This window comes from Delphinus delphis, chromosome 1, assembly GCF_949987515.2.
Source record: "Delphinus delphis chromosome 1, mDelDel1.2, whole genome shotgun sequence".
Taxonomy (NCBI): domain Eukaryota; kingdom Metazoa; phylum Chordata; class Mammalia; order Artiodactyla; family Delphinidae; genus Delphinus; species Delphinus delphis.
The window spans coordinates 157,025,102-157,051,813 of NC_082683.1; the positions used below are offsets into that span (position 1 = coordinate 157,025,102).

Consider the following 26,712-nt stretch of genomic DNA (forward strand, 5'->3'; position numbering starts at 1 on the left):
TCAGAGATACTCAATGTATACACATATATATGGTCTTACTTTAACACAATAGAAGCATACTTTATATTCCGTCTGCACCTTGTTTTTCTTATTTCATAACATATCTTAGAAATTGCCTTGTCTCAGCCCATATTGGGCTACCTCATTCTTTTTAATGGATATAAAGTATTTCACTGCGTGGATGTAACACTGATTAAGCAGTCTCCTTACTGAATGCTCATTTAAGGTACTACAATATACAACAGTGCAATGAATATATTTATCCATATATTATTCTGTGGTATATTTGTGAGTATGTTTGTAGGATAAATTCCTGGAAATGAAATTGCTGGGTCCCAGAATACGTGCTCTTTTAATTTTGATAGATACTAACATAGAAGTTTCACCAATTTCATTTCCCACAAAATAGGAAATATCCACTTCCATAACTTAAGTTACAGTCTTTATGGGAATGGCTCCCAAATCTGTATCCATATTCTGACCCTTTATTTATTCTCTGTGATATCTCCACATATGTTTTTCTTAGAACCTTAGGAAAAAGCTTTCCAAACCCAAATTTATAATTTTACCCTTAACACATTCTTCATAAACTCACTGTATATATTAATTTTCCTGATCCCAACCAAAAGTCACTTTTGATATGTCTTTTTTTAAAATAAATGTATTAATTTTATTTATTTATTTTTGGCTGTGTTGGGTCTTTGCTGCTGCACGTGGGCTTTCTCTAGTTGTTGCAAGCCAGGGCTACTCTTCGTTGTGGTGCACATGCTTCTTATTGCGGTGACTTCTCCTGTTGCAGTGCACGGGCTCTAAGCGCGTAAGCTTCAATAGCTGTGGCATGAGGGCTCAGTAGTTGTGGTGCACGGGCTTAGTTGCTCTGCGGCATGTGGGATCTTCCCGGAACAGGGTTTGAACCCATGTCCCCTACGCTGGCAGGCGGATTCTTAACCACTGCACCAGCAGAGAAGTCCCATGCCTGGGCTATTATAATCTAACTACTCAACTTCTTCCTCTGTGCTTGCCTACCAGTGATTCTGCTCATATCATCCTCTCCGCCTGAAATATCCTCTCAAATCAGTTCCCCTGATGAAATCTCATTAAGCCTACCCTAAATACTAGATCATCCATAACACATTTTCTTTTATGAATTTATTAACACTTAGGTCTTTCACTATATAATAATACACTTATAAGATAAATTTAAAGCTCTTTCACTATATATTCTAATTTGTAATACAGTTATAAGATAAATTATAAATTCTTAACACATTTCGATAAACTCACACTGCCAAGGCACTCAAAATGTGTTTACCAAATGAACGAATGAATTTTTTGCAATGGACTAATTCCTATAAGTCTGATAATTCTATAGGGGAAAATATTGTATAAGGGATATTTTCTTCTTCCTTCCTTCCCTCCTTCCTTCCTCCCTCCCTCCCTCTCTTTCCCTCCCTTCTTTGTTTCTTTCTTTTCCTCCCTCCCTCACCCTCTCTTTTCTTCCATTCCTCCTTCCCTCCTTTCAGATAATAAGACTATTTTAAGGTCTGTGAGATACAAGCCCTTATTTAATAATTAAACTTATTTCAGAACACTCACAATGTGAAATATTTCCAGTTAACTAGTGCAGTTAATTACATTTTTCCTCCACATTGATTTTGATCAAATATAGGGAGGAGAAAGGATAAAGAATAAAGCAATAGGTGAAATATACTACTAAAATGATTGAATTTCCCTTCAAAACTACAAAATTCCTTAAAAATCCCTTACATACAGTCAAAGTTACTCTAACTACTATGTAGAAGAAGGCAGAACTCAACCACAATGTGCCTATGGCCTATTGTTAAACAGAGTTTAAAATGCACAAAATAATTTTTCATAAGTTTCACAAATCTTTAGGAAGAACTATGTAAAGCATCATAAACCCTCTATTTCTGGTTTTCAAAATTAAAAACCATGATTTTAAAAATCATATCTGTAGTAACATTTTTTTGCATTTAAAAAATTTAGAAAAAAGAGTATGATTAAACGTTCCTATACATAGAAGTCATTGTAAAAAATAAATGATCCTTATATTTCATTAGAAAATTATTCAGCTCCCATTTACTAAAATAGTAGAAAGAGCTATACAAATCCCTATCAAGAAGTAGAGAACTATTACATTATAACTTGTATTGTAAATAAGTTTTAAAAAATAACAATACTACCATGCAAATGCAAGTGCTGGTTATACTTCTTGACTCACCTCTCCCCCATTAACATATTCCATCACAAAACACAAACGGTCTTTTGTCTGGAAGGAATATTTCAAGGACTTGAAATGAAAAAGAAAAAATGTTATATTATAATCCTACATTCTTACAACGGTGTCAAAAAGAGAATACTTAGAAACAGTAAGCATGATTGATAAAATGAATTGTTTTTGTTCCTTAAGAGTGTACTTATTCCCTTAAGAATGCTTAAGTAAAAGTTTATGAGAAATATAAAACAAATTTTGTGAAGATCAGCAATGAGTATTATTTGGGGAAAATTAGAATTATGATTTTTACTAAAAATAAACTTAGTAATTGTTATGAGCACTTCTCAATCTACTATGTCATCTACTTGAAACTGTATTGGTCCCTAAAGTTCTTATCCATGAGACCTTAAAAGTAAGGCCTACAAATTACTTCAGGGAAAGTCTTAGGAGTACAGTTATAGTGGTTATACTTGGGTTTCTAATATAGTTTCAGTATCACTTCTTGCATAGAGGTCGCATTACATGACGCAATCCAATAGAGTTGTTTCAGATAATCTTATAGGTTATAAAGATATTAAAACTTTAGAGCCAACTATCTTAATACTTTGAAAAATAAACACACAACAATGTAACAAAGTAGGTCTATGTATCTGGTGATACCTCTGAAAAAACCTACTAAATGATCCTAAATCTTTAAAAGTTTCTCCTTTTGAAAGTCTGTTATTTTTTTTTTTAATTTTTTTGCGGTACGCGGGCCTCTCACTGTTGTGGCCTCTCCCGTTGTGGAGCACAGCCTCCGGACGCACAGGCTCAGCGGCCATGGCTCACGGGCCCAGCCGCTCCGCGGCCTGTGGGATCTTCCTGGACCGGGGCATGAACCCGTGTCCCCTGCATTGGCAGGCAGACTCTCAACCACTGCGCCACCAGGGGAGCCCTGAAAGTCTGTGATTTTTAATCTTAATACACTTCATTGGAACCAGGAACACACAGAAACTTTGCAAATTATGCCTCTATTACAAGCAATCTAAACGGGACTAAAAAAAAAATCAGTCTGTTTCAAAATAACTAAGTTATATGTATTTAAGTCACAGTTTATACTTTATCTAATGAAGAAAATGTACCATGACTTATCCTATTTTTAACTTAAATGCTATCTTTAAATTTATTTTTAAATGTATTTGCTCTATTTTTTTTAAGGCAGTGAAAGTTATGGGAAGAAAAAGAAATCTCAAAAAACTCATGGGTATATAACGAGAGGACTACAAATGCATGCATATTGTAAACTTAATCCATACATTCTAATAATTTCCCCCAAACTGACTTATCTACAAAGAAAATGTCATACCTAAATAAATGTTATTTAAAATGTTATTTTTCATAGCTTAGATTCTATAATAAAACTCCCTTAAATATAAAATGTTATAACATCTTTCCTCTAAGCACTTACTGTTAAAAAGGGATGTCTAGTGTTCTTTAATACTCTGCTTTCAGTTAAAGTGTGTGCCACTTCATCCTACAAAAGAAAAAGGCAAACCTTTAATATATGTTCTGAGCACAAATAATATAAAAATTTTGCTATTTCTCTAAGACCAGAAGAGGTAAACACAGACACAGAAAAAGATTTTAAAACACATGCTCCCTTTATTGCTAAGCTTCTCTTCCACCAAAAAAAAAAATCAAATTAGTGATTTAAATCAGATGGCTATAATGTATAAACTCATATAAATTCAGTCATACTTAAAGTATAGCAATAATGATATAATAATCAGCAAAAATTATCAGGGACACAGAAAATGAAATAGTAAGCCTTTCCCCTTGAAGAGAATGCCTTATAAGTTAACAGCTAGGCATGGAGTAGTTAATATTTCCATGTCTGTATTACATTGTATTCAGGGGGATTTAAAGGATATATTTCATTAAAGATCATAGAATTTGTTGCAAGTCTTCTACCTAAAAGAAAAATCAGTTATTGAAAAGGGGGACACAGTACCTGTATAAGATTTAATTCTTAAAAAAAAGAGATTTAATTCTAAATTATACATTTTAGAAATAAAAACAGAGTATAAAAGCTGTATATTTTTGCTTGTGGCTTTTTTAGCATGCTTCTTTTTTTTTAAAAAAAAAAGGTCACAGCCTATTCTAGGTGACACTTTTTAAATCTGCATATATTTCAAACCAAAAATACACTAAGAGTGTATTTCCCCAATCTTGTACATAAATTTCATCTTGACATCAAAAGTGAACTAGGAAAGATTTCCTCAACATATGGAGAACTGGAAAAATGTTTCATATTTTAAAAATAACACTATCTTAAAGAATGAAAGGAAAGGAAGACAACTGCTGAAACTAACACAGCATCTCTGGTCTCTGCTGCTGCCAAGATCCTGAACAAGGCCCTTACTGGATCAATTTCTTAATATTGCTGGCAAATCACAGTTAGGTTATAAGTAAGACAAGGGAACATTAGGACACTGCATTATATTTATTATTTTTATAAAAGCATCTGACCTTAGTTAGACTTAGCAGATAAATGAGCAATAGACTGATCAAAGATGCTAAAATCCAAAACCCATTCCAAGAGGGAGAGACCAATTCTGTCTGAACAGAAAGTAAAGTGTAATGACATAGTATTTAAAACCAGTGAAATAAAGTATGGGTAAGAAAGCATTCCAGTCTTATTTGTTTAATAAGAACCAGAATTAAGTGCTCAAACAGTATGAAAGTCCCTGTCATATCATACTATAACTTCTAAATTAATTAAAGTAATACCAAATATCTTAATACAAAATAAATAAGCAGAAATGACACCATAACTAAGTTCTGTGCCCACAGTGCCTAGCATAATGATTAACATACAGTAGGTACTTATTAATGTTTGTTGAACTTAGCTATTTATCATAGGAATGAATTCCAAGATGTCAAATGTGTGGGACTTCACTCATTCAATCATTTATTCCTTCAATAGATATGAAACAAATATATTCTGGGTATTGTTCTACCCATTGAAGACAGGGCAACTGAACAACACAGACCAAAGTCCTGCCCTCATGGAGCTTTCATTCCAGTTAGTCAGACGGTGGTCAGTATTAATGGAAAAAATAAAAAAGAGAAGTGGATACTGCAGTTTATGAGAATCATATAATGAATGTAAAATACAAGATTAAGGATTATACAGTGGCTATTTTGAGATATAGAACTGAATTCAATGATTAAAAAACCAAATCCTCGATATGCATTTACTTAATGTTAAGACAGTGCAAGCATAAAGTGGTTTAAAAAAAAGATATGATTCTTTTGCTCATGGAGTTCACATGCTAGTGGACAAGACATAACAAATTTGTAAATATCCAATTTAAGAAATAATTACGAATTCTGATAAGTGATCTGATTTTCTTAAGGGAAAACTGGGGTATCTACTATAGTAAATGGGATAATGAAGGAAAATCAATGCTACTGGAAGATCATAGGTTGGGTAATGTGATGGTGTAGGCGATGGAGGATCAGAGGCCCACAGCTGATTTCTGTTTTTGAGTTTGCTCAGCCTCCTCTGAGAAGGACAGCAAAAACAGGAGGGATCAATCAGGAGACAACTGCAGTACAAGAGTGAAATGAGGATGGCCTGGATGATAGGAACACCAGGAACAAGAAAAAATGTTTGGAGTATTTTTGAGATATAAAATTAATAGTAAAAAACTAACAGCTATATGCTTCCAACAAGAGGGTAAAGCAGAAGAAATATTTCTTTATATGCAGTCAGAAAGAGATTCACAGAAGACATAACATTTTCCTATTATACTTCAGGATTTTAAGGGATTTGAGGCAGTGAACTAGGAAAAGACTTAAAGAAAGGTAAGTATGAAACCAGAAAAGATATTCTAGTACTTCAGAAAATATTTCTGGCAGATATTTCATTCCATTTTGTTGAAACAAACTCATTATATGTAACAGTTGTTTTTCTAAATCACTTCGTAAGTTTCATGAAAGATTATATTTTTTCTAAATTCTATGATCTGCCTAATCACATTAAAGGAGCCAAGTAAAGATGTAGGTAGGCAAAAGCTAAAAACAATATTTCTTTGTTGTAAGAATGATACCAGAATTAATACCATGTACATATCTTTCATGTATTAAAATGTATTTTCTACCATATTTTTACATCTGATCAAATTAGAATTTCCCCCTTAATGCAAATTTAATGGTACAATATTTCACATACTAATTAGTTTCTGCTATGAAGATAAGGTATGCACAAGCTAAAAAGTAAACACAGATGTCAATAATTTTTAATTACAGTTAAAAGCAATATGTCAAAACAAAAAGTTATAAATAACAGTGATAAAGCTTAGTGGCTAAAACAATATGATGCTTTTTTTAAAAATCCATTTGTTGATCATGATTACAAATGAAGAGTGCTTCGGTATATAATGTAAGTATAATGTTTTCATGAAAAAGCTTTTGAAATATAGTTTCATGGATATTCATCCATGGTAAAATACTAAACAATGAATTTTAAAATCTAATTTCTTTCATAGAAAGAAGTTTACAGAGAATGGAATTTTATTTCTTGCAAACATGAGGCAGAATAGTCTTCCTCATATTTATTTTCTCAATTGTCTCTAATTTAGCACTGTCCTCTACTACACAGAGTTTAAAATTCTCCTTTCATTTGCCGCACTTATTGTGTTGTGGTAGTTAGGGGTTGTTTTTGGAGGAGGCACAAGGAGTAAATGACGACAGAGAAACAGAAGAAAAGAACATCTCTATTACTGAGGACAAAGGGTGTCATCTCCTTTAATCCTTGTAGTAACTGAGCAGGTTTGGTTTGACTATTCCCATTTTATATGAGGCAATCAAGGTTCACAAAAGTTAAACTGCTCAAGTTGCAGGTGAAAAGGTCAATATTGATCCCATCTAAGTCTAACATCAATGGTCATTTCCACTTCACCACACTGTCTCCCATCTTCAAAAAGCCTGGTACCAACTTAACTAGGTACTTTAACTCTGTTTACATTATTTTCTCCATTTTGACAAGACTATAATGACTGACTTTTATCAGAAGCTGGTTGAACTCAAGATACATCATATCTAAAGCATCTTTTTTTTTTTTTTTTTTTTTTTTTTTTTTATCCAGAGCTATAAATGACACTCAGAGGAGGAGATGTAGCAGGTGTGGAAGCAGAGAGAAGAGGGGAGAAGTTTTTACCTTGGCACCTTTATTCTTAATTAAACCACAATGACTACAAGTGATCATTATTTACTTGTTCTGTTTTGACAAGCCGTATGTCAGCAATCTATACATTTTTCTTCTGTAGCAAAGATGTCATACTTATTAAGCTCTAAATTTTGGGGTTGTAACTTCCCCCTCTTTGGAAAACTTGAGCAATGGCCCAGATGCAGACTTCTAATACTTCCACTCTCCAGCTCTCACACTTTCTCCTCACCGTTCCTTCATTTCTATTGCTATTACCTTTTTTGAGGATCTTTTTCATCTTGATGGAAAAAATGAAAGCACAGTTGTTCCCTGTTATCTATGAATATTATATCACCTTTATCAAATATTGTTATTTGATACTTATTATTTTTTTTTTTTTTGTGGTATGCAGGCCTCTCACTGCTGTGGCCTCTCCCGTTGCGGAGCACAGGCTCCGGACGCGCAGGCTCAGCGGCCATGGCTCACAGGCCCCAGCCGCTCCGCGGCCTGTGGGATCTTCCCGGACCGGGGCACGAACCCGTGTCCCCTGCATCGGCAGGCGGACTCTCAACCGCTGTGCCACCAGGGAAGCCCTAATACTTTATTCTTGATGCTCTTGTTCCAAATATCAGGCTGGCCAAAAAGTCTGCTTGGGTTTTTCATATGATGTTACCGAAAAACCCAAACAAACTTTTTGGCCAAACCAATGTTACTTGGATGGAGGGCTACATGAACTTCTTTGACTTCAGTCATGACATAATCTTCAGCACCTAGTCCTTCTTAAATTGTAGAACATGCTGCTTGTCTATATTGCCCTTCACTACATTCCCTTCTTTCCTTCTGCCTCTTCCAATTCCCAGTATTGGAATACATCAATCTCTACTTTCTCACTTTTACTGATATATTCCACATCTCAAGGGGAATAAAATCACAAACATACTGACTAGCACCATTATAATGCCCTCTCTAATCTCAGCTGAATCTTCTTAGGATTCTTTAACTCATCCCTACCAAGGTCATTCTTCCATTCCTCAGTATGAATGTTTCAAAACTTTCCCAGGCCTCCTACCAGGCCTAGTATGTATGATAAAATGTACACACAACCCCACAAGGTTACCTTACCTAGTTAAACTACTGAGCTGAGATTGGCACCGAGGTCTATCTGACTTTCATTAAGTCCAGGAGATTTTCATAAAGTTGTCTTTCTTTATCTCAACCTCACTCCCACAGTTTCATCCTACTTCCTACTCAGAATAGAGGTCATTAACCTCTTACCTTCATAGATACACTCATTCCCTTGGTGACTTCATTCAGACTATGACCCTAAATACAGTCTATATGGTGATCATGGACTTCCACATTTGTGTCTCAAATGCAGGCTTCTTCCCTAAACTCCAGAAATGCTTATTTGACGTGGATGTCTAATAGATGCCTTTAACTTGGGTGTCTAACAGAAATATCAAATTTGACATGTCCAAAACCTAATTTCTAATCTCCCATGAAAAGGCCTGTTTCTCCACAGAAAAAAAATCATCCCCATTGCTGCAAATGGCAACAGCATCCTTCCAGTTGCTCAGGCCAAAAACCTGGCAATGATCCTCAACTCCTTACTTTCTCTCATACCCTACATTCAATCTGTCAGGCAATCCTGATGGCTCTTCATCAAAATATACCCCGGATTGATTACGTCTTACCACCTCCACTGCTAATACCCTAATGTAAGCCGCTATATCAATTATCTGGATTATTTGCCATTAACTCCTAACAAACTCCCTGCTTCCAACCCACAGTCTATTCTCAACACTGCAGCCAAAGTGATGATATTAAAATGAAAATTATATCATGTTACTATACTGCTTAAAAACTTCCAATGGCTTCTCACTACACTGTGTAAAAACCAATATCCTTACAACATCTACCACTACCCTAAACAACCCTTCACTACTTTTACTCTACACAAGCCATGCTAGACTAGATTCCTAGCTATTTTAAAAATATGCTCCTTCCTCAGTGCTTTTTTGATTGTGATTTCCTCTGTCTGGAATATTCTTCCTCCCAAATACCTGAAGTCTTCCTCCCAAATACCTGAAGTCTTCCTCCCAAATACCTTGCTTCCTCATTTCCTTCCAATGTTCACTGAAATTTCACTTTCTCAGTGAGGTCTTCTGTGATCATTCTATTTAAAACTACAAAACCCACAAAAATCACAAACACTACTATTCCTTGTTTCCCTACCCTACTTAATTTTTCTCCATGGTATGTATTAATTTCTTACATACTACGAGTTACTCATTTGTCATGTGTCCGTTTCCTGACTAAAATGTAATTTCCAAAGGGGAGGAATTTTGGTCAGTCTTATTCATTCACATATTCCCATTGCCTAGGGCAGCAACTAGTAAATAATTAGGTGTTCAATTTATATTTGTTGAAAGAAAGAATGAATGAATCAGTAAATAGTGAATGATAACCCTAGGAATGATGCTAAAGAATGATAGAATCTTCACGACTGCAAGAAGCAAATCCAGAACACAAATCAATGAAATCATACCTCCGATAGCACAATGACAGATGATGAAGATGCAGCAGATCAAAGCAAATACATTCATTATCTGCTTTCTACAGTAAACCACAATCATTTGCACAATAGATAATACAGAGGTTCATGAGAATCTGAAAGAATGGATCAAAGAAGCTGGCAGATGATAAGACTTTCTGGTTAGGGGCCAGCACTTAATAACTTAAAAGCCAAGGAAAGAGAAGTGTCAGCAGTCAAGTCAAAGCACTGGTTTGATATTTTAATAGGTGTATGTGTAGGAAAGAATGAATTCAGAAGGCCTGGATTGCTCAAACCCTGTACACTCACAAGGAAAGTCAATCCTCAGGACGGTCCCTTGGCCAGCTCCTGGGAAATAAGCTCTGATCCCTTGGAATATTCTACCTGGTAAGAGCATTTTTGCATGCTAGAGATCTTGGGCCACATGACACCAGTCTGACTAGACAGTTCATGCAAACAACAGGAAGAACGATGAATGCTGTGTGCCTGATTTTGCTCAGGGTGGCTAGGGAAACCACACAGGTGCTGCTTGCCTACATGACTCACTTAAAATAAAAATCCGGGAAACCAAGGCTTGGGTGAGTTTCCTGGGTTGACAACGCTTTGCACATGTTGTCACACATTGTTACTGGGGGAATTAAGTGCATCCATGTGACTTTGCTGGGAGAGGACACCTGAAAGGTTTCTCCTGGACTTTGTCCCATATGACTTTCCTTTTGTTGATTTTAATCTGTATGTTATCTGCAATAAGCCATAACCACTAGTATATCAGCTTTCCTGGATCCGTGATTCCTAATGAAATATTAAGCCTGAGAGTGGTCTTAGGGATCACTGACATTTAGCACCAGAAATAGAACTTGTTAGGAGTGACGTCAACAAGATGGAGGGCTAGGAGGTCCCAATATTAGGTTGTCCTACGAAAACAACAAGCAACTACAAACTGATGAAAACAGCTTTTGAAAAGCTCTGGACTACAATGAAATCAGAAGAAAGCAATGAAGCAGCATAAACCCTGTAGAGTTTTTAAAAACGAGGATGGCTGCCAGAAAAGCATAGGAAGCATTTTACCTGTGACATCCCATCCCCTAGACCAGAGCAGTTAGGCACCAGAAAAGATGGCCTCAGAGGGATTTCCCCCTATGGGGAAAATAAGAGCAAGAGAACTCCAGCAAGCTTCACTGCCATGGCTGTTTGCAGCTTTCACTACTGAGGATTCCCACACTCTTCACCAACACTGACTGAACTCAGCTAACAGAGCTACCGAAAGTCCACACCACTGCAGCTCCTCTCTGGGGCAGGAGCTGTTGCTGCGGATGACACCTGGCCTCAGGGACCCTAGTTGCTGCTGTGTCTGGCTCCCTGGATCTCAGGATGCCACAAAATCTAGCCATCCACAAAGCCAAGCTGCTGCTGCTCTGAGCCCTACCACTGAGTCCTAACCAGGGCTTTGACCTGCCATACAAGGGCTACTACTCTGTCTCCTGCCTTCCATGTCCCACCTTAGGGCTCTACCATGCCACAACCAGGGCCATGGCTGCTCTGCTTGTGTTCCACTCCCAGGATCCAGTTGCAGCTTTGACCTGCCGTAAATGGGGCTGTGCCACTGCTCTGTACTCTGCCACTGGGTCCCAAGTTGTAGCTTTGACCAGTCATAACTTGGGCTGCAATACCACTGCTCTGCACCCTACCCCTGGGTCCTAAGACAGGACTTTGACCTGTCATAAGGAGCCACCCTGCTGCTGCTCTGCACCCTGCCCCTAGGGTCCCGACACACATCTTTAATGGGCCATTACCAAGCAATGTTGCCACTGTTCTGCAACCACCCCTGGGTCCTAAATTGTGGCTTTGATCTGTCATCATCAGGCTGCGCTGCTGCAACTCTGTTCCCTGTCCCTGGGTTTCTGTCACCATTTGACCTGCCGTTACAGGGCCACATGCTGCTGCTCAGCACACCGTCCTTGGGGTTCCAAGTCAGAGCTGTGACCCACCATAACTGGGGCAGGTGGTGCTACATCTGCTCTATACCCTGCCACCCGGGTTGAAAGTCAGGGCTTTGACCTGTCCATCAGTAGATTGTGCTGTTGGAGCTCTGCAACCACCCCCAGAGTTCTAAGTTGCTGCTATGACCCAATATCACTGGGGCCAATCTGTTACTGTTCAACTGCCCCATGGGTCCTAGGCCACGGTTATGACTTACCATTGCTGAGGCCAAGATGCTGCTGCTATAAAACTGAACCCTGAGGCCAGAGTCAGGTATTTGACCAACCATCTATAAGAAGTACACTACTGTACTCTGGCTCTGGGTCCCAAGCCACTGCTGAACCCTGTCATTCCAGGAATCCTGCTGCTACTGCATTCCCCTTTACCCCAGGGCCTGAGTCACTGTGGTGATTCCCAGGAACCCAGACCCCAGTTCCATGGGAAGTCTTCACGTGCCTGCACCTCAGAAACCAGTGCCACTGCCACTGTAAGTGTACCTGTGACCCCACGACTCAGGTGTTGTGTTAGCTCTGTGCGTACCAGGTGCCAGAATACCAGCTCCACTGATGCCCCAAGTGTCAGCACACCAGCCCTGCCATCAAGAGGGATTCCCTTGGCTAGAATTTTGACAGGCAGAAAAGAATAGTAGGATCCCTGCAGCTTTTGCCACCACTGCCATCCACATCTTCTAAAAGAAGATGTCACAATCTATGCTGATGTTGATCTCAGCTGACAGAGCTGCATGGAAAGGACTTTAGTGTGCCCTCCCTGGAACCAGAGACACTGCACCCTACCCAGCTGGCATATTCACAGTCATCTTTAGGTGATAATCTTTCCCCAGTGAAGCTAGTCTTAAAAAGCTGAAAAAGGCAACTGCTCCCTTGAATGCATGATTATCAACTCAAAGACATTAGAAACATGAAGAAGCAAGAAAACATGACATCACCAAAGGTACACAAGAATTTTCCAATAACTGACACCAAAGAAATGGATTTGAGTTACATGAAAAAGAATTCAAAGTGTTTAAGGAAGCTTAGCAAGATTCAAGTGAACACAGAGAGACAGCTAAATGAACTCAGAAGAACAATACATGAACAAAACAAGAAGTTTGACAAACTAGTAGAAATGATAAAAAAAAAAAAAGAACCAATCAGAAATTCCAGAGCTGGAGAATACAAAGATTGAAATGAAAAGTGAAATAGAGAAATTCAACAGTAGGCTCAATAAGGCAAAAAAAACAATGTGTGAACTTGAACACAGATCCCTTGACATTTTCCAGTCAAAGAAAAAGATTTAAGAATGAAAGAGTAAAGAAAGCCTCTGTGACTTATGGGATACCACAAAATGAGACAATATTCAAATTATAGAAATCCAGAAAAGGAAGGGACAAAGGAACACAAAATATATTTAAAGAAATAAGGGCTTAAAACTTCTCTAAGCTGGAGAGAGATATGGACACCCAGGTACACAAAGCCCAAAGCTCTCCAAACAGATTCAAACAAAAGAGATCTTTAACAAGATACACTGCAAACAAGCTCTCAAAAAATATAAGACAAAGAGAGAATTTTGAAAGCCGCAAGAGAAAATGTATTCATCACATACAAAGAAACTCCAATAAAGCTATCAGCATATTTTTCAACAGAAATCTTGCAGGCCAGGAGACAGTGAGATGATATATTCAAAGTGCTCAAAGAAAAAAAGAACTATCAACTTAGAACACTTTACCCAGCAACCCTGTCCTTTGAAAATGAAGGAAAGATAAAGACTTCCCCAGAAAAACAAATGTTGAGGAAATTTATCAGTAGACAGCTTTACATAAAATGTTAAAGGGAGTTCTTCAAGCTGAAATGAAAAGATATTAATCAGTAACATAAAAACATATATAAAATTCACTGGTAAAGATAATTATACAAATCTGAAACACTCTAAAACTGCAGTGGCAGTGTGTAAGTCACTTTGATCTCTAGCATACAGGTTAAAAGACAAAGCATCAAAAATAATTATAGCTACAATATTTTGTTAATGGACACAGAATATAAAAAATATAAATTGGGACATCAATAACATAAAATGTTGGGGGGGGAAGTAAATGTGTAGGACTTTTAAAATCAATTGAAGTTAAAATGTTATCAACTTAAAATAGACTGCTATAACTGTAAAATGTATTATGAACAACAGGGTAATCACAAAGCAAAGAACTCTGATACACAAATGATAAAAAGAATCAAATATACCACTATATAAAATGAACAATTCACAAAAAAAGCAAGCAAGAGAGGAAGAAAAGAAAAAAGAAACTATAAAATAATTAGAAAGCAATTAACCAGATGGTGATAGTAAATCTTTCATCATCAGTAATTCCTTAAAATATAAATGGTTTAACATCTCCAATTAAAAAACACAGAGTTGCTGAGTAGATAAAAAAACAAAACCCAACTACATGCTACCTAAAACAGACTCACTTAAGCTTTAAGGAAACTCATATGATGAAAGGGAAGGGATGGAAGAGGATATTCCATGTAAATGGAAACCAAAAGAGACAAGGAGTAGCTATACTTCTATCAGACAAATAGACTTTAAGTCGAAAGTTGTAAGAATTGAACTTTAAGTTCAATTTCGACTTTAAGTCAAAAGTTGTAAAAGAAAAGGAAGGTCATTATATAACGATAAAGGGATCGATTCATCAAGAGGACATAACAATTGTAAATATATACACACCCAATATGAGAGCATCAAAATATATTAAACAATTGTCACCAAATATAAAGGCTGAAATAGACAGCAATGCAATAATAGTAAAGGACTTCAGTACCCCACTTTCAACAATGGAAAGATCATCCATATAGAAAATCAACAAGACAATAACGGATTGAACTAAACTTTAGAGCAATTGGACCTAACAGATATATACAAAAGATTCCATCCAACGGCTTCACAATACATATTCTTCTCAAGTACACACACAACATTCTCTGGGATGGAGTATATGTTAGATCACAAAACAAGTCATAACAAATTTCAGAAGATTAAAATTATACCAACTATAGTTTCCAACCACTGTAGTATGAAACTAAAAATAACACGAGTGAAGCTGGAAAGCTCACAATTATATAGAAAATAAGCAAAACACTTCTGAAGAACCAATGAGTCAAAAAAGAAATCAAAAGGGAAATCAAAAAATTCTTGAGACAAAAGAAATGGAAACACAGTGCACCAAAATTTATGGAATGCAGAAAAAGAAATTCTAATAGGAAAGTTGGTAGTGATAAATGCCTACATTAAGAAAAAAGAAAAATCTAAAATAAAGAACCTAATTTTACACCTTAAGGATCTAGAAAAAGAACACAGTAAGCCCACAGTTGACAGAAGGAAGGAAATAATATAGATTAGAGCAGAAATGAACGAAACAAAGATTAGAAAGACACTTTTTAAAAAAATCAACAAAACTAAGAGTTGGCTTTTTGAAAAGATAAAATTTACAAACCTTTAGCAAAACAAATTAAGAAAAGAGGAGAGGGCTCTCCTGGTGGCGCAGTGGTTAAGAATCCGCCTGACAATGCAGGGAACACAGGTTCAAGCCCTGGTCCAGGAAGTTCCCACATGCTGCGGAGCAACTAAGCCCATGCACGACAACTACTGAGCCCGCGTGTTACAACTACTGATGCCTGCATGCCTAGAGCCCGTGCTCTGCAACAAAAGAAACCAACGCAATGAGAAGCCCGCACACCGCAACGAAGAGTAGCTCCCGCTTGCTGCAACTAGAGAAAGCCCACATGAAGCAACTAAGACCCAATGCAGCCAAAAATAAATAAACAAAATAAATTAATTTAAAAAAAAGAAATGAGGAGAGATGACTCAAATGAAATCATAAACAAAAGGGGAGAACATTCAAAACTGATACCACAGAAATATAAAGGATCATAAGGGTCAGTGAACAATTATACGATAACAAATTAGATAACTCAGAAAAAATGGATAAATTCCTAGAAACATACAACTTACCAAGACTGAATCATGAAGTAATAGGAAGTCTGAACAGATGAATAATGAACATGGCGTTTGCATCAGTAATCACAAATCTCCCAAAAAATAAAAGCCCAGGATCAGATGGCCTCACTGGTAAATTCTATCAACATTTAAAGAAAAATTAGTACCAGTCCTTCTTCTGAAACTCTTCAAGAATATAGAAGATGACAAAACACTCTAAACTCATTTTATTAGGCCAGTGTTACCAGGATACCAAAAAGCACACAACACCACCACAGAAAAAGAAAATTACAGACCAATATCTTTGATGAATATAGATGCAAAACTCCTAAATAAGATATCAGAAAACTGAATTCAACAATACATTAAAAGGATCATACACCACAATCAAGTGGGATTTATTCCAGAGATGCCAGGATGGTTCAACATCTGCAAATCATTCAACGTCATACACCCCATTAACAAGAGGAAGGATAAAAATCATATGATCATTTCAAAAGATAAAGAAAAAGCATCTGACAAAATTCAACATCCATTTCTGATAAAATCTCTCAACAAAGTGGCTATAGGTGGAACATATCTCAGCATAATAAAGGCCATATATGACAAATTCACAGCTAACCTCACACTCAGTGGAAAAAAGCTGAAAGCTTTTCCTCTAAGAACAGGAGCAACATAGGAGGCCCAACCTACCACTTTTATTTAGCATTGTATTGGATGTCCTAGCCAGAGCAATTAGACAATAAAAAAATAAATAAAATAAAAGGAATCTAAATCAGAAAGGAAGAAGTAAAACCATCTCTATTTGCATAAGCATAATCTTATATACAGAATACCCTAAAGAGTAGTAGAACTGATAAACAAATGCAGTAAAGTTGCAGGATACAAAATCAATATACAAAAATTAATTGGTTTCTATACACCAATAACAAAGTCTCAAAAAGAGAAAAGTTTTTAATAAAAAATACCATTTATAACAGCATTAGAGAAATTAAAATACTAAAGAACAAAGTTAAACAAGGAGGTAGGAGACCTGTACACCTAAAACTACAAGGCTTTGATAATTCAGTGCAATCCCTATCAAAATTCCAATGACATTTTTTACAGAAATAGAACAAAAAAACCTAAAATGTGTATGTAACAACAAAGACCCCAAATAGCCAAAGCAATCTTGAGAAAGAACAAAGCTAGAGACATCATGCTCCCTGATTTCAAACTATATTGCAATACTATACTTGTCAAAATGACATTGTATTGGCATAAAGACAAACACAAATATCAATGGAACAGAACAGAGTGCCCAAAAATAAACCCATGCATATACGGTCAATTAACTTACAACTAAGGAACCAAGAACACATGATGGGGAAAGGACACTCTCTTCAATAAATGGTGCTAGGAAAACTAAGAAGCCACAAGCAAAAGAATGAAACTGGACCACCTTCTTACACCATACACAAAAATCAACCCCAAATGGATTAAAAACTTGAATGTAAGACCTAAAACGTGAAATTACTAGAAAAAATATAGGTGGTAAGCTTCTTGACACCAGTTGTGTCAATTAATTTTTTAAATTTGATATCATAAAGAAAAATCAATAAATGGCTTATGCATAGCAAAGGAAACCATCAACAAAATGAAAATAAAACCTACTAAATGAGAGAAAATATTTGCAAGTCATATATCTGGTAAGGGTTTAATATCCAAAATATTAAGAACGCATATAACTTAATAGCAAAAAACCAAACAATCTGATTGAAAAATGGTCAGAGGATCTGAATAAACAATTTTCCACAGAAAACATACAGATGGCCAACAGGTACATGAAAAGGTGCTGAACATCACTAACCATCAGAGAAATGCAAATCCAAACCACATAGAGCTATCACCTCACACCTGTTAGAATGGCAAGAAATAAATGTTGGCGAGGGTGTGGAGAAAAGAAACCCCTGTACACAGCAGGTGAGAATGTAAACTGATGTAGCCACTATATAAAACAGTATGGAAGTTTGTCAAAAAAATTAAAACTACAATCTGATCCAGCAAATAAACTTCTGGGTATTTGTCCAAAGGAAACAAAATCACTATTGTGAAAAGAAAGCTGCACTTCCCTGTACGTTGCAGCATTATATACAATAGCCAAGACATGGAAACAATTTATAAATCCATGTATCCATCAATGGATGAATGGAAGAAGAAAATGTGATACACACAGTGGAATATTATTCAGCCACAAAAAGAAGTAAATCTTGCCACTTGCAATAATATGGAAGGGACTTGAGGGCATTTTGCTAAGTGAAATAAGTCAGTGAAAGACAAATACTGTTTGATTCCACTTATATGTGGAGGGAGGAAGGAAGGGAGAAAGAAACAGAGGAAGAGAGAGAGAGAGAGAAAGGGAGGGAGGGAGGAAGACAGAGAAAGAAAGAAAGAAAGAAAGAAAGAAAGAAAGAAAGAAAGAAAGAAAGAAAGAAAGAAAGAAAGAAAGAAAGAAAGAAAGAGAAAGAAAGAAAGAAAGAAAGAAAGAAAGAAAGAAAGAAAGAAAGAAAGAAAGAAAGAAAGAAAGAAAGAAAGAAAAAGAAAGAAAGGAAGGAAGGAAGGGAAAGAAAGGAGAGAAAGAAAGGCGTGAACTCACAGAGAACAGCGAGAAGCAGTAGGTGCGTAAAATGGGTGATGGAGGTCAAAAGGTACAAAATTCTGAATGAAAACAGAAATCAACCACAGAAAGAAAAATGTGAAAAGAACAAACATGGGGAGACTAAACAACATGCTACTTAAAAATCAATGAGTCAACGATGAAATCAAAAAAGGAATCAGAAAATACTTCGAGGCAAACGAAAGTGATAACACAACCTTACAAAATCTATGGGATACAGCAAAACAGTGTTAAGAGAAAAGTACATAGGGATACAGGCCTTCCTCAAGAAACAAGTAAAATCTCAAATAAACAACCTAACCTACCACCTAAAAGAATTAGAAAAAGAAGAACAAACAAAACCCAAAGTCAGCAGAAGACAAGAAATTATAAGATCAGAGATTGAATAAATAAAATAGATTAAAAAAAAACCCAGAAAAGATCAATAAAACCAAGAGCTGTTTATTTTGAAAAGATAAAATCGAAAAACCTCTAGCCAAGCACACCAAGAAGAAAAGAGAGAGGACCCAAATAAAGAAAATAAGAAATGAAAGAGATGTAACAACAACCAATACCACAGAGATACAAAAAATCATAGAGAATACTATGAAGAGCTGTATGCCAAAACACTGGACAACCTAGAAGAAATGTACATCTCTAAAAATATACAGTCTGCCAAAACTAAGTCAAGAAGAAACAGATCATTTGAACACACCAATCACTAGATGTGAAAGAGAATGTGTAATTTTAAAATTCTGTCAAACAAAAATCCAGGACCAAACTGCTTCACTGGGGATTCTAACAAACAAACAAAGAAGAACTCATAACAATCCTTCTCAAACTATTCTGAAAAAATGAAAGAGGAGGGAACCCTTCCAAATTTATTTTATGAGGCTACCATCACCCAGATACCAAAACCAGACAAAGGCATTACAAAAAAAAGAAAATTATAAGCCAATATCTTTGATAAATTTAGATGCAAAAATCCTCAACAAAATATTAGCAAACTGAATCCAACATGACATAAAAAGGACCATGCACCATGATCAACTTGGATTCATTCCAGGGCCAGAAGGATGGTTCAACATACACAAATCAGTCAATGTGATATACCACATTAAAAAAAAGGAAAGGCAAAAACCAGATGATCATCTCAATAGATGCAGAAAAAGTATTTGACAACATTCATTTATGATAAAAATGTTCACCAAAGTAGGTATAGAGGGAGAGGGAACATATTTCAACATATTAAAGGCCATTTACAGCAAAACAACAGCCAACACAAAATGAACAGTTAAAAACTGAAAGGCTTCCCGCTAAATTCAGGAACAAGACAAGGATTCCCACTCTTACCATTTCTATTTAACATAGCATTGACAGTCTTAGCCACAGCAATCAGATAAGAAAAGAAATAAAAGGTATCCAAATTGGAAGGAAAGAGATAAAACTGTCATTAATTGCAGATGACATGATACTCAATATAGAGAACCCTAAAATTGCCACATAAAAACTATTAGAACTAATAAATGAATTCAGCAAGATAGCAGGATAAAAGACCACTGTACACAAATTGGTTTCTTTACACTAATAATGATATATCAACAAGAAGAAGTAAAAAAAAACAATCCCATTTGAAATGGTGTAAAAAAATAAAAAAAAATACCTAGGAAGAAACTTAACCAAGGAGATGAAGATCTATACATTGAAAACTATAAAACACTGATAAAGGAAACTGAAGATCATTCAACGATGAAATGGAATGCCCATGGATTGGAAGAATTAATATAATTAAAATGGCCATACTACCCATTAAATCTATAGATTTAATGCAATTCCTATCCAAATACCTATGACATTAGTCACAGAGCTAGAACAAATATTCCTAAAATTTATATGGAACAACAAAAGACCCTAAATTGCAAAAGCAATCTTGAGACAGAAGAACAGAGCTGGAAATAACATGCTCCCTGACATTAGACTACATTACAGAGCTACAGTAATTAAAACAGCATGGTACTGGAACAAAAACAAATATATAGCTCAATGGTACAAAATAGAGAGTCCATAAATAAACCCATGCACCTACAGTCAATCTTTGACAGAGGAGGCAAGTATATAAGATGGAGAAAAGACAGTTTCTTCAACAAGTAGTGATGGGAAAGCTGGATAGCTGTGTGTAAATCAGTGAAATTAGAACACTCCCTCACACCATATACAAGAATAAACTCAAAATGTTTTAAACACCTAAATATAAGACAAGACACCATAAAAATCCTAGAAGAGAACATAGGCAAAACATTCTAGGACATAAATTGAAGCAATATTTTCTTAGGTCAATATTCAAAAACAAAAGAAATAAAAGCAAAAATAAAAAATGGGACCTAATTAAACTTAAAAGCTTTTGCACATCAAAGGAAACCATCAACAAAACCAAAAGACAACCTATCGAATGGGAGAAAAATATCTGCAAATGATGCTACCAACAAGGAGTTAATATCTAAAATATACAAGGTCATGGAACTCAATATTAAAAAAAAAAATCCAATTAAAAAATGGGCAGAAGACCTAAGTAGACATTTCTCCAAAGAAGATGCACAACATAACTAATTATTAGAGAAATCAAAACCACAATGAAGTATCACCTCACACCTGTCAGAATGACTATCATCATGAAGTCCACAAATAATACATGTTGGAGAGGGTATGGAAAAAGGGAACCCTCCTACATTGTTGGTGGGTATGTAAATTGGTGCTGCCACTATGGAAAACAGTATGGAGATGCTTTAAAAAACTAAAAACAGAGCTACCATATGATCCAGCAATCCCACTCCTGGGCATATATCCAGAAAAGACAAAAACTCTAATTCAAAAAGATACATGAACCTCAATGTTCACAGCAGTGCTATTTACAATAGGCAAGACATGGAAATGACCCAAGTGCCAATCAGGAGACGGTTGGCTTAAGAAGATGTGGCATACACACACACAAACACACACACACACACACACACACACACATATGTATGTATGTATATGTGTGTGTGTGTGTGTATATATATATATATATATATATATATATATATATATATATACACACACACACACACACACACACACACAATGGAATATTACTCAGCCATAAAACAGAATGACATAATGCCATTTACAGCAACATGAACAGACCTAGAGATTATTATACTTAGTTAAGTAAGTCAGACAAATACTATATGATATCACTTTTATGTGGAATCTAAAAAAAAAATGAATCTATATACAAAACAGAAACAGACTCACAGACATAGAAGACAAACTTATGGTTACCACAGGGGAGGGACTAATTAGAAGTATGGGATTAACAGATTCAAACTACTATACATAAAATAGATAAGCAACAAGGTTTTACTCTATATCTCAGAATTATATTCAGTATCTTGTAATAACCTATAATGGAATATAATCAGAAAAAATAACTGAGTCATTATGCTGTACACTTGAAACTAACACACTATTGTAAATCAACCATAATTTATAATATTTTAATTCTTCAATTTAATAAATAAATATATATATTTTAAAATACAAATTATAGTTATAAAATAAAGAATTCGTGGGGACTTAATGTACAGAATGATAAATAGAGTTAATAATACCATAATGTATATTTGAAACTTGCTAGAAGAATAAAGCTTAAAAGGTCTGACCACAAAAAAATAAAGCTTGTAACTACGTGTGGTGATGGATTTTAAGTAGAAGTATTGTAGTGATCATTTTAGCTTTATTATTGTAGTATTTTAAAGTTATTAATAATGCTTTTCCATTCAATGATTACATAAAATCTATGCTAATATTCTATTCACCATTTTATTTAATAATAAAAAACTCAGAATATTGGGGGGAAATATCAAAAAGTATCACTACTGTAATTAGTGATATAGGTCACAAATATACAGTGAAAACATTATCCCAAACACACAAACATAGAATAAATATTTCGCTCTCAAAGGAATACAATAGATTCTAATAGAGGATATTACAAACTTTGAAAGTTTCAATACTGTAAATAAATATCAATATACAGATATTATTGTAGCTGTAGCCTACAATCAACATTTTGGTTATTTAATGGAATTTCTAAACTTTAGTCATGTGCATGCGTGAACACACACACTTGTGGACACCATAAACAAAAATTTAATAATCAACTCTAGTAACCAGTTACCTTGGCAATAATAACTTCTTTCTTCAGAATCTTCATAGCATAGTATTTTCCACTTGCTTTCTCTCGAACCAAAATAACTTTCCCAAAAGTGCCTTTACCTAGTAGTTTCAAATAGTCAAAATCATTCATTGTCTGAAAAATACAAATGAAAATACATAATATGAAACATTTGATGCAATTTATTTGTAAACTTATATGTATATATTTGCATTATCTACTCAAAATCAAATTTTACCAACTTCTAAGCACACTTAAATGATGAAGAATCAGAATGGCATTGGCTTTCTCATCACCAATCATGGATGCTGGAAATAATTTAAGCAATTCTCAGATAGTGGAGACAATAATTTTAAACGTAGAATCTCACAACTACTCAAATTATTAGTAAGGGCAAAGGGAAAATAAAATCATTTTCACTCACTTCCAAGAACTCAAGTTTCTAAGGATTTAGTAGTGCCACTACTCCCAGACAATGTGACAATCAAAAATGTCCTCCACAAACATTTCCAAATATATCTAAGAGAAAAGGATTGAAGGGAGTGTTTGAGAATGTACTATATCAAAATAAGGATGGACTCCAAGAAAGAGAAAGATACATGTATAAGAAATGTTGAAAACAATTCTGGAGCCCAGTGCAAAGAAACAGAAGAACAACAGCAATATATCTTCTGAGAAAGCAACTGGTCCAATGCAGAAGGAGTCATGGAACTCTGAGAATGTCTTTAATCTGCCTGTTTTCAGTTTCATTTCTCATTCCCATTTCTAAGTAGTAGGTGATTACCAGGATTTTGCCAAGCAGAATTACTATTGCTCCCCATAGCCCCCTCTATGAATGCTTTTCCTACTCTATTTATCCACAAACTTCCAAAATTTTGATAATGTTTCTCCACTAGTGTCCTTCCCTCATACAGCTTTTCATTTTTGTGGACTTGTCCCTTTTAAAAATTCCTCTGCTATTATTTTAATAGGCTTTTAGATGAAAGAGGAGGTATGCTCAGTTTATCATCTTAAATTTAAATTCAGTTTAGAGGGATTTAAAAATAACAATTTAAGGATCTGGGGTTTTATCCTACCAACAATCAGAAGTTATTGAAGATTTTTGTGCCTTTTTAGAAGTATTTCTTTCCTCTTTACCACCCATTTGAAGTAAATGTCAGAAATGTCTCAAACCGATGACCTCAGCTTCTACCTTAAGAAACTAGAAAAACAGCAAATTAAACCCAAAAGAATTAGAAGAAAAAAATAATAAAGATCAGGGCAGAAATCAATTAGGGACTTCCCCAGTGGTCCAGTGGTTAAGAATGCATGCTTCCATTGCAGGGGGTACGGGTTTGATCCCTGGTCAAGGAAGTGGATTCCTACATGCTGTGTGCATGGCACAATGCGGCCAAAAAAAAAAAAAAAAAAGAAAGAAAAGAAAAAATAAATCAATTAAATTTTAAGAAGAAATAAAAGGAGACGAGGTCACGATGGCGGAGGAGTAGGAGGACGTGGAGTTCATCTCTCCCTACAAATGCATCAAGAATACATCTACAAATGGAACAAGTCTCACAGAGCTCAGGCTGAAAGTTAGCAGAGGACCTCGGTCACCTAAAAGGACAAGAAATCCCCATGTAACTGGGGAGGATGAAAGAAAGAAGAAGCAAAAAAGAAGAGAAGAGGTTGCCACATCTTGGGAAGCCCCTCACCGGCAGGGAGATCAGTTGGCACAGAAGAGGAGTTTCGGGGACTATTGGAAGAGAGTGCAGCACCCGGTCTGTGGCAGGCAGGACAGAGTGAGACCTACACAGATGGTCTGTGTCACAGCCCTGTGTGCCCCAGCCTGAGACGTGTGTCCCAGTGTGGAAAGGGGCTGGGTGCTGGAATATGGGATTTGGGGAGCAAATCCAGTGAGAGGATTGCTGTTGGCTGTGAGGAGACAGCATGAGGAGACGGGAGTGAGGAAATCCACAACTGGGAATGCTTGTGGAGGAAACTCAGACTGCCATAGCAGGGAAGGGCCATTGTTAAGTGACACAGAAGGGGAGGAGCTGCCATTGCAGCCTTTCTCCCCATGCACTGGCCCTTGCCTCCCTGGGCACTAAGAAGGGCCCCCAAGGGGGCCAGCTCTCTCACGGCCTCTGGCTTCCCTACATGCCTCATCAATGCCAGGGAAGGCTCTCTTGCACCCATGGTCGAGCACTACGAAGGGCCACCACTGGGGCCAACTATTTCATGCCCGTGGCCACCAGTTTCCCCATGCACCCGTTGCCACCAGGGGTCCCGTGACCCTGGCTGCTACACAGCCTCTGAGCCCCCTCCTCGCCAGGGCAAACTCATATGCTCCAGGGCAGCCTCACAAGCAGACCCACACACAGAGGTGGGGTTGTAACCACAGCTAAGCCCCAGGGGACATCAACTAAGGAAGAAAAGCTGAAATCTCTCCTTGTAGCTGTGCAAACTGTGAAATGACATCTCCAAGACTAGCCTTGTACACTCAGAGCCTACAGAACATCTGAACAAACAAGCAGTGCTCCCACAGAAAACACAGGCTTAGCTTTAGCAGCTGTAGATTCTGCTGGCACATACACATCTAGGTTGGGCCAGGCTAAGGATGGAAAATGCACCATAGCACCAACAGTGGGTCCAGATACATGATTACTGCAATCCTGGGACCTGACTTCAGTGGATCTCTGTAAATTTAAGAAAACTGAAATCATATCAAGCATCTTTTGCGACCACAACACTACGGGATTAGATATCAATTACAGGAGAAAAACTGTAAAAACAACAAACACATGGAGGCCAAACAATACGTTACTAAATAACCAATGGACCACTGAAGAAATCAAAGAGGAAATAAAAACATATCTAGAGACAAACGATAATGAAAGAATGATGATCCAAAACCTATGGGGTGCAGCAAAAGCAGTTCTAAGAGGGAATTTTATAGCGATACAATCTTAACTCAGGAAACAAGAGAAATCTCAAGTAAACAATCTACCTTTCCACTTAACACAACTCAACAAAAAAGAACAAACAAAACCTAAAGTTAGTAGAAGGAAAGAAATCATAAAGATCAGGGCAGAAATAAATGAAATAGAGACAAAGGAAACAAAAGCAAAGATCAATGAAACTAAAAGCTGGTTCTTTGAGAAGACTAATAAAATTGATAAACCTTTAGCCAGACTCATAAGGAAAAGAGGGAGAGGACTCAAATCAATAAAATTAGAAATGAAAAAGGAGAAGTTACAAATGACACCACAGAAATACAAAGGATCATAAGAGACTACTACAAGCAACTCTATGCCAATAAAATGGATAACCTAGAAGCAACAGACAAATCCTTAGAAAGGTACAATCTCCTAAGACTGAAACAGAAAGAAATAGAAAACATGAACAGACTAATCACAAGTACTGAAATTGAAACTGTGATTAAAAAACTTCCAACAAACAAAGGTCCAGGACCAGATGGCTTCACAGGTGAATTCTATCAAATATTTAGAGAAGAGTTAACATTTATCCTTCTGAAACTATTCCAAACAATTGAAGAGAAAAGAATACTCCCAAACTTGCTCAACAACACCACCATCACCCTGATACCAAAAGCAGACAAAGATAACACAAAAAAAGAAAATTACAGGCCAATATCACTGATGAACATACACACAAAAATATTCAACAAAATATTAGCAAATCAAATTCAACAACACATTCAAAGGATCATAAAGATGGCAGACTACAAGCACATGGAGTTCGCATATCCTCACAACTAGGGCACCTACCATGTGGGGGACCACGGAAACCTAAGGGGACAGGAGGAACACCACAGCAACAGAGTAAGACGTGGGGGGGAGGGAGGAGGGAGGAGAAGTGGAGGCAGGATGGAACTGGAGCCTTGGAGGGGCGGCTGGGGGAGGGAAGGGGTTCC

At 36.4% G+C, this 26,712-nt stretch overlaps 1 protein-coding gene across 9 annotated transcripts in view; it reads right to left on the reverse strand.

The window, feature by feature from the left end:
• AKT3 (AKT serine/threonine kinase 3) overlaps window positions 1-26,712 on the reverse strand; it is a 397,034-nt gene that overhangs the window by 135,182 nt on the left and 235,140 nt on the right. For all 9 annotated transcript variants that reach the window (XM_059996875.1, XM_059996910.1, XM_069540071.1 and 6 more), the window contains 3 exons: window positions 22,803-22,934; window positions 3,684-3,749; window positions 2,243-2,311 (listed from right to left, as the gene is read on the reverse strand). In XM_059996875.1, the coding sequence (XP_059852858.1) occupies window positions 2,243-2,311; window positions 3,684-3,749; window positions 22,803-22,934 (267 nt within the window). The remainder of the gene's footprint in view (window positions 1-2,242; window positions 2,312-3,683; window positions 3,750-22,802; window positions 22,935-26,712) is intronic.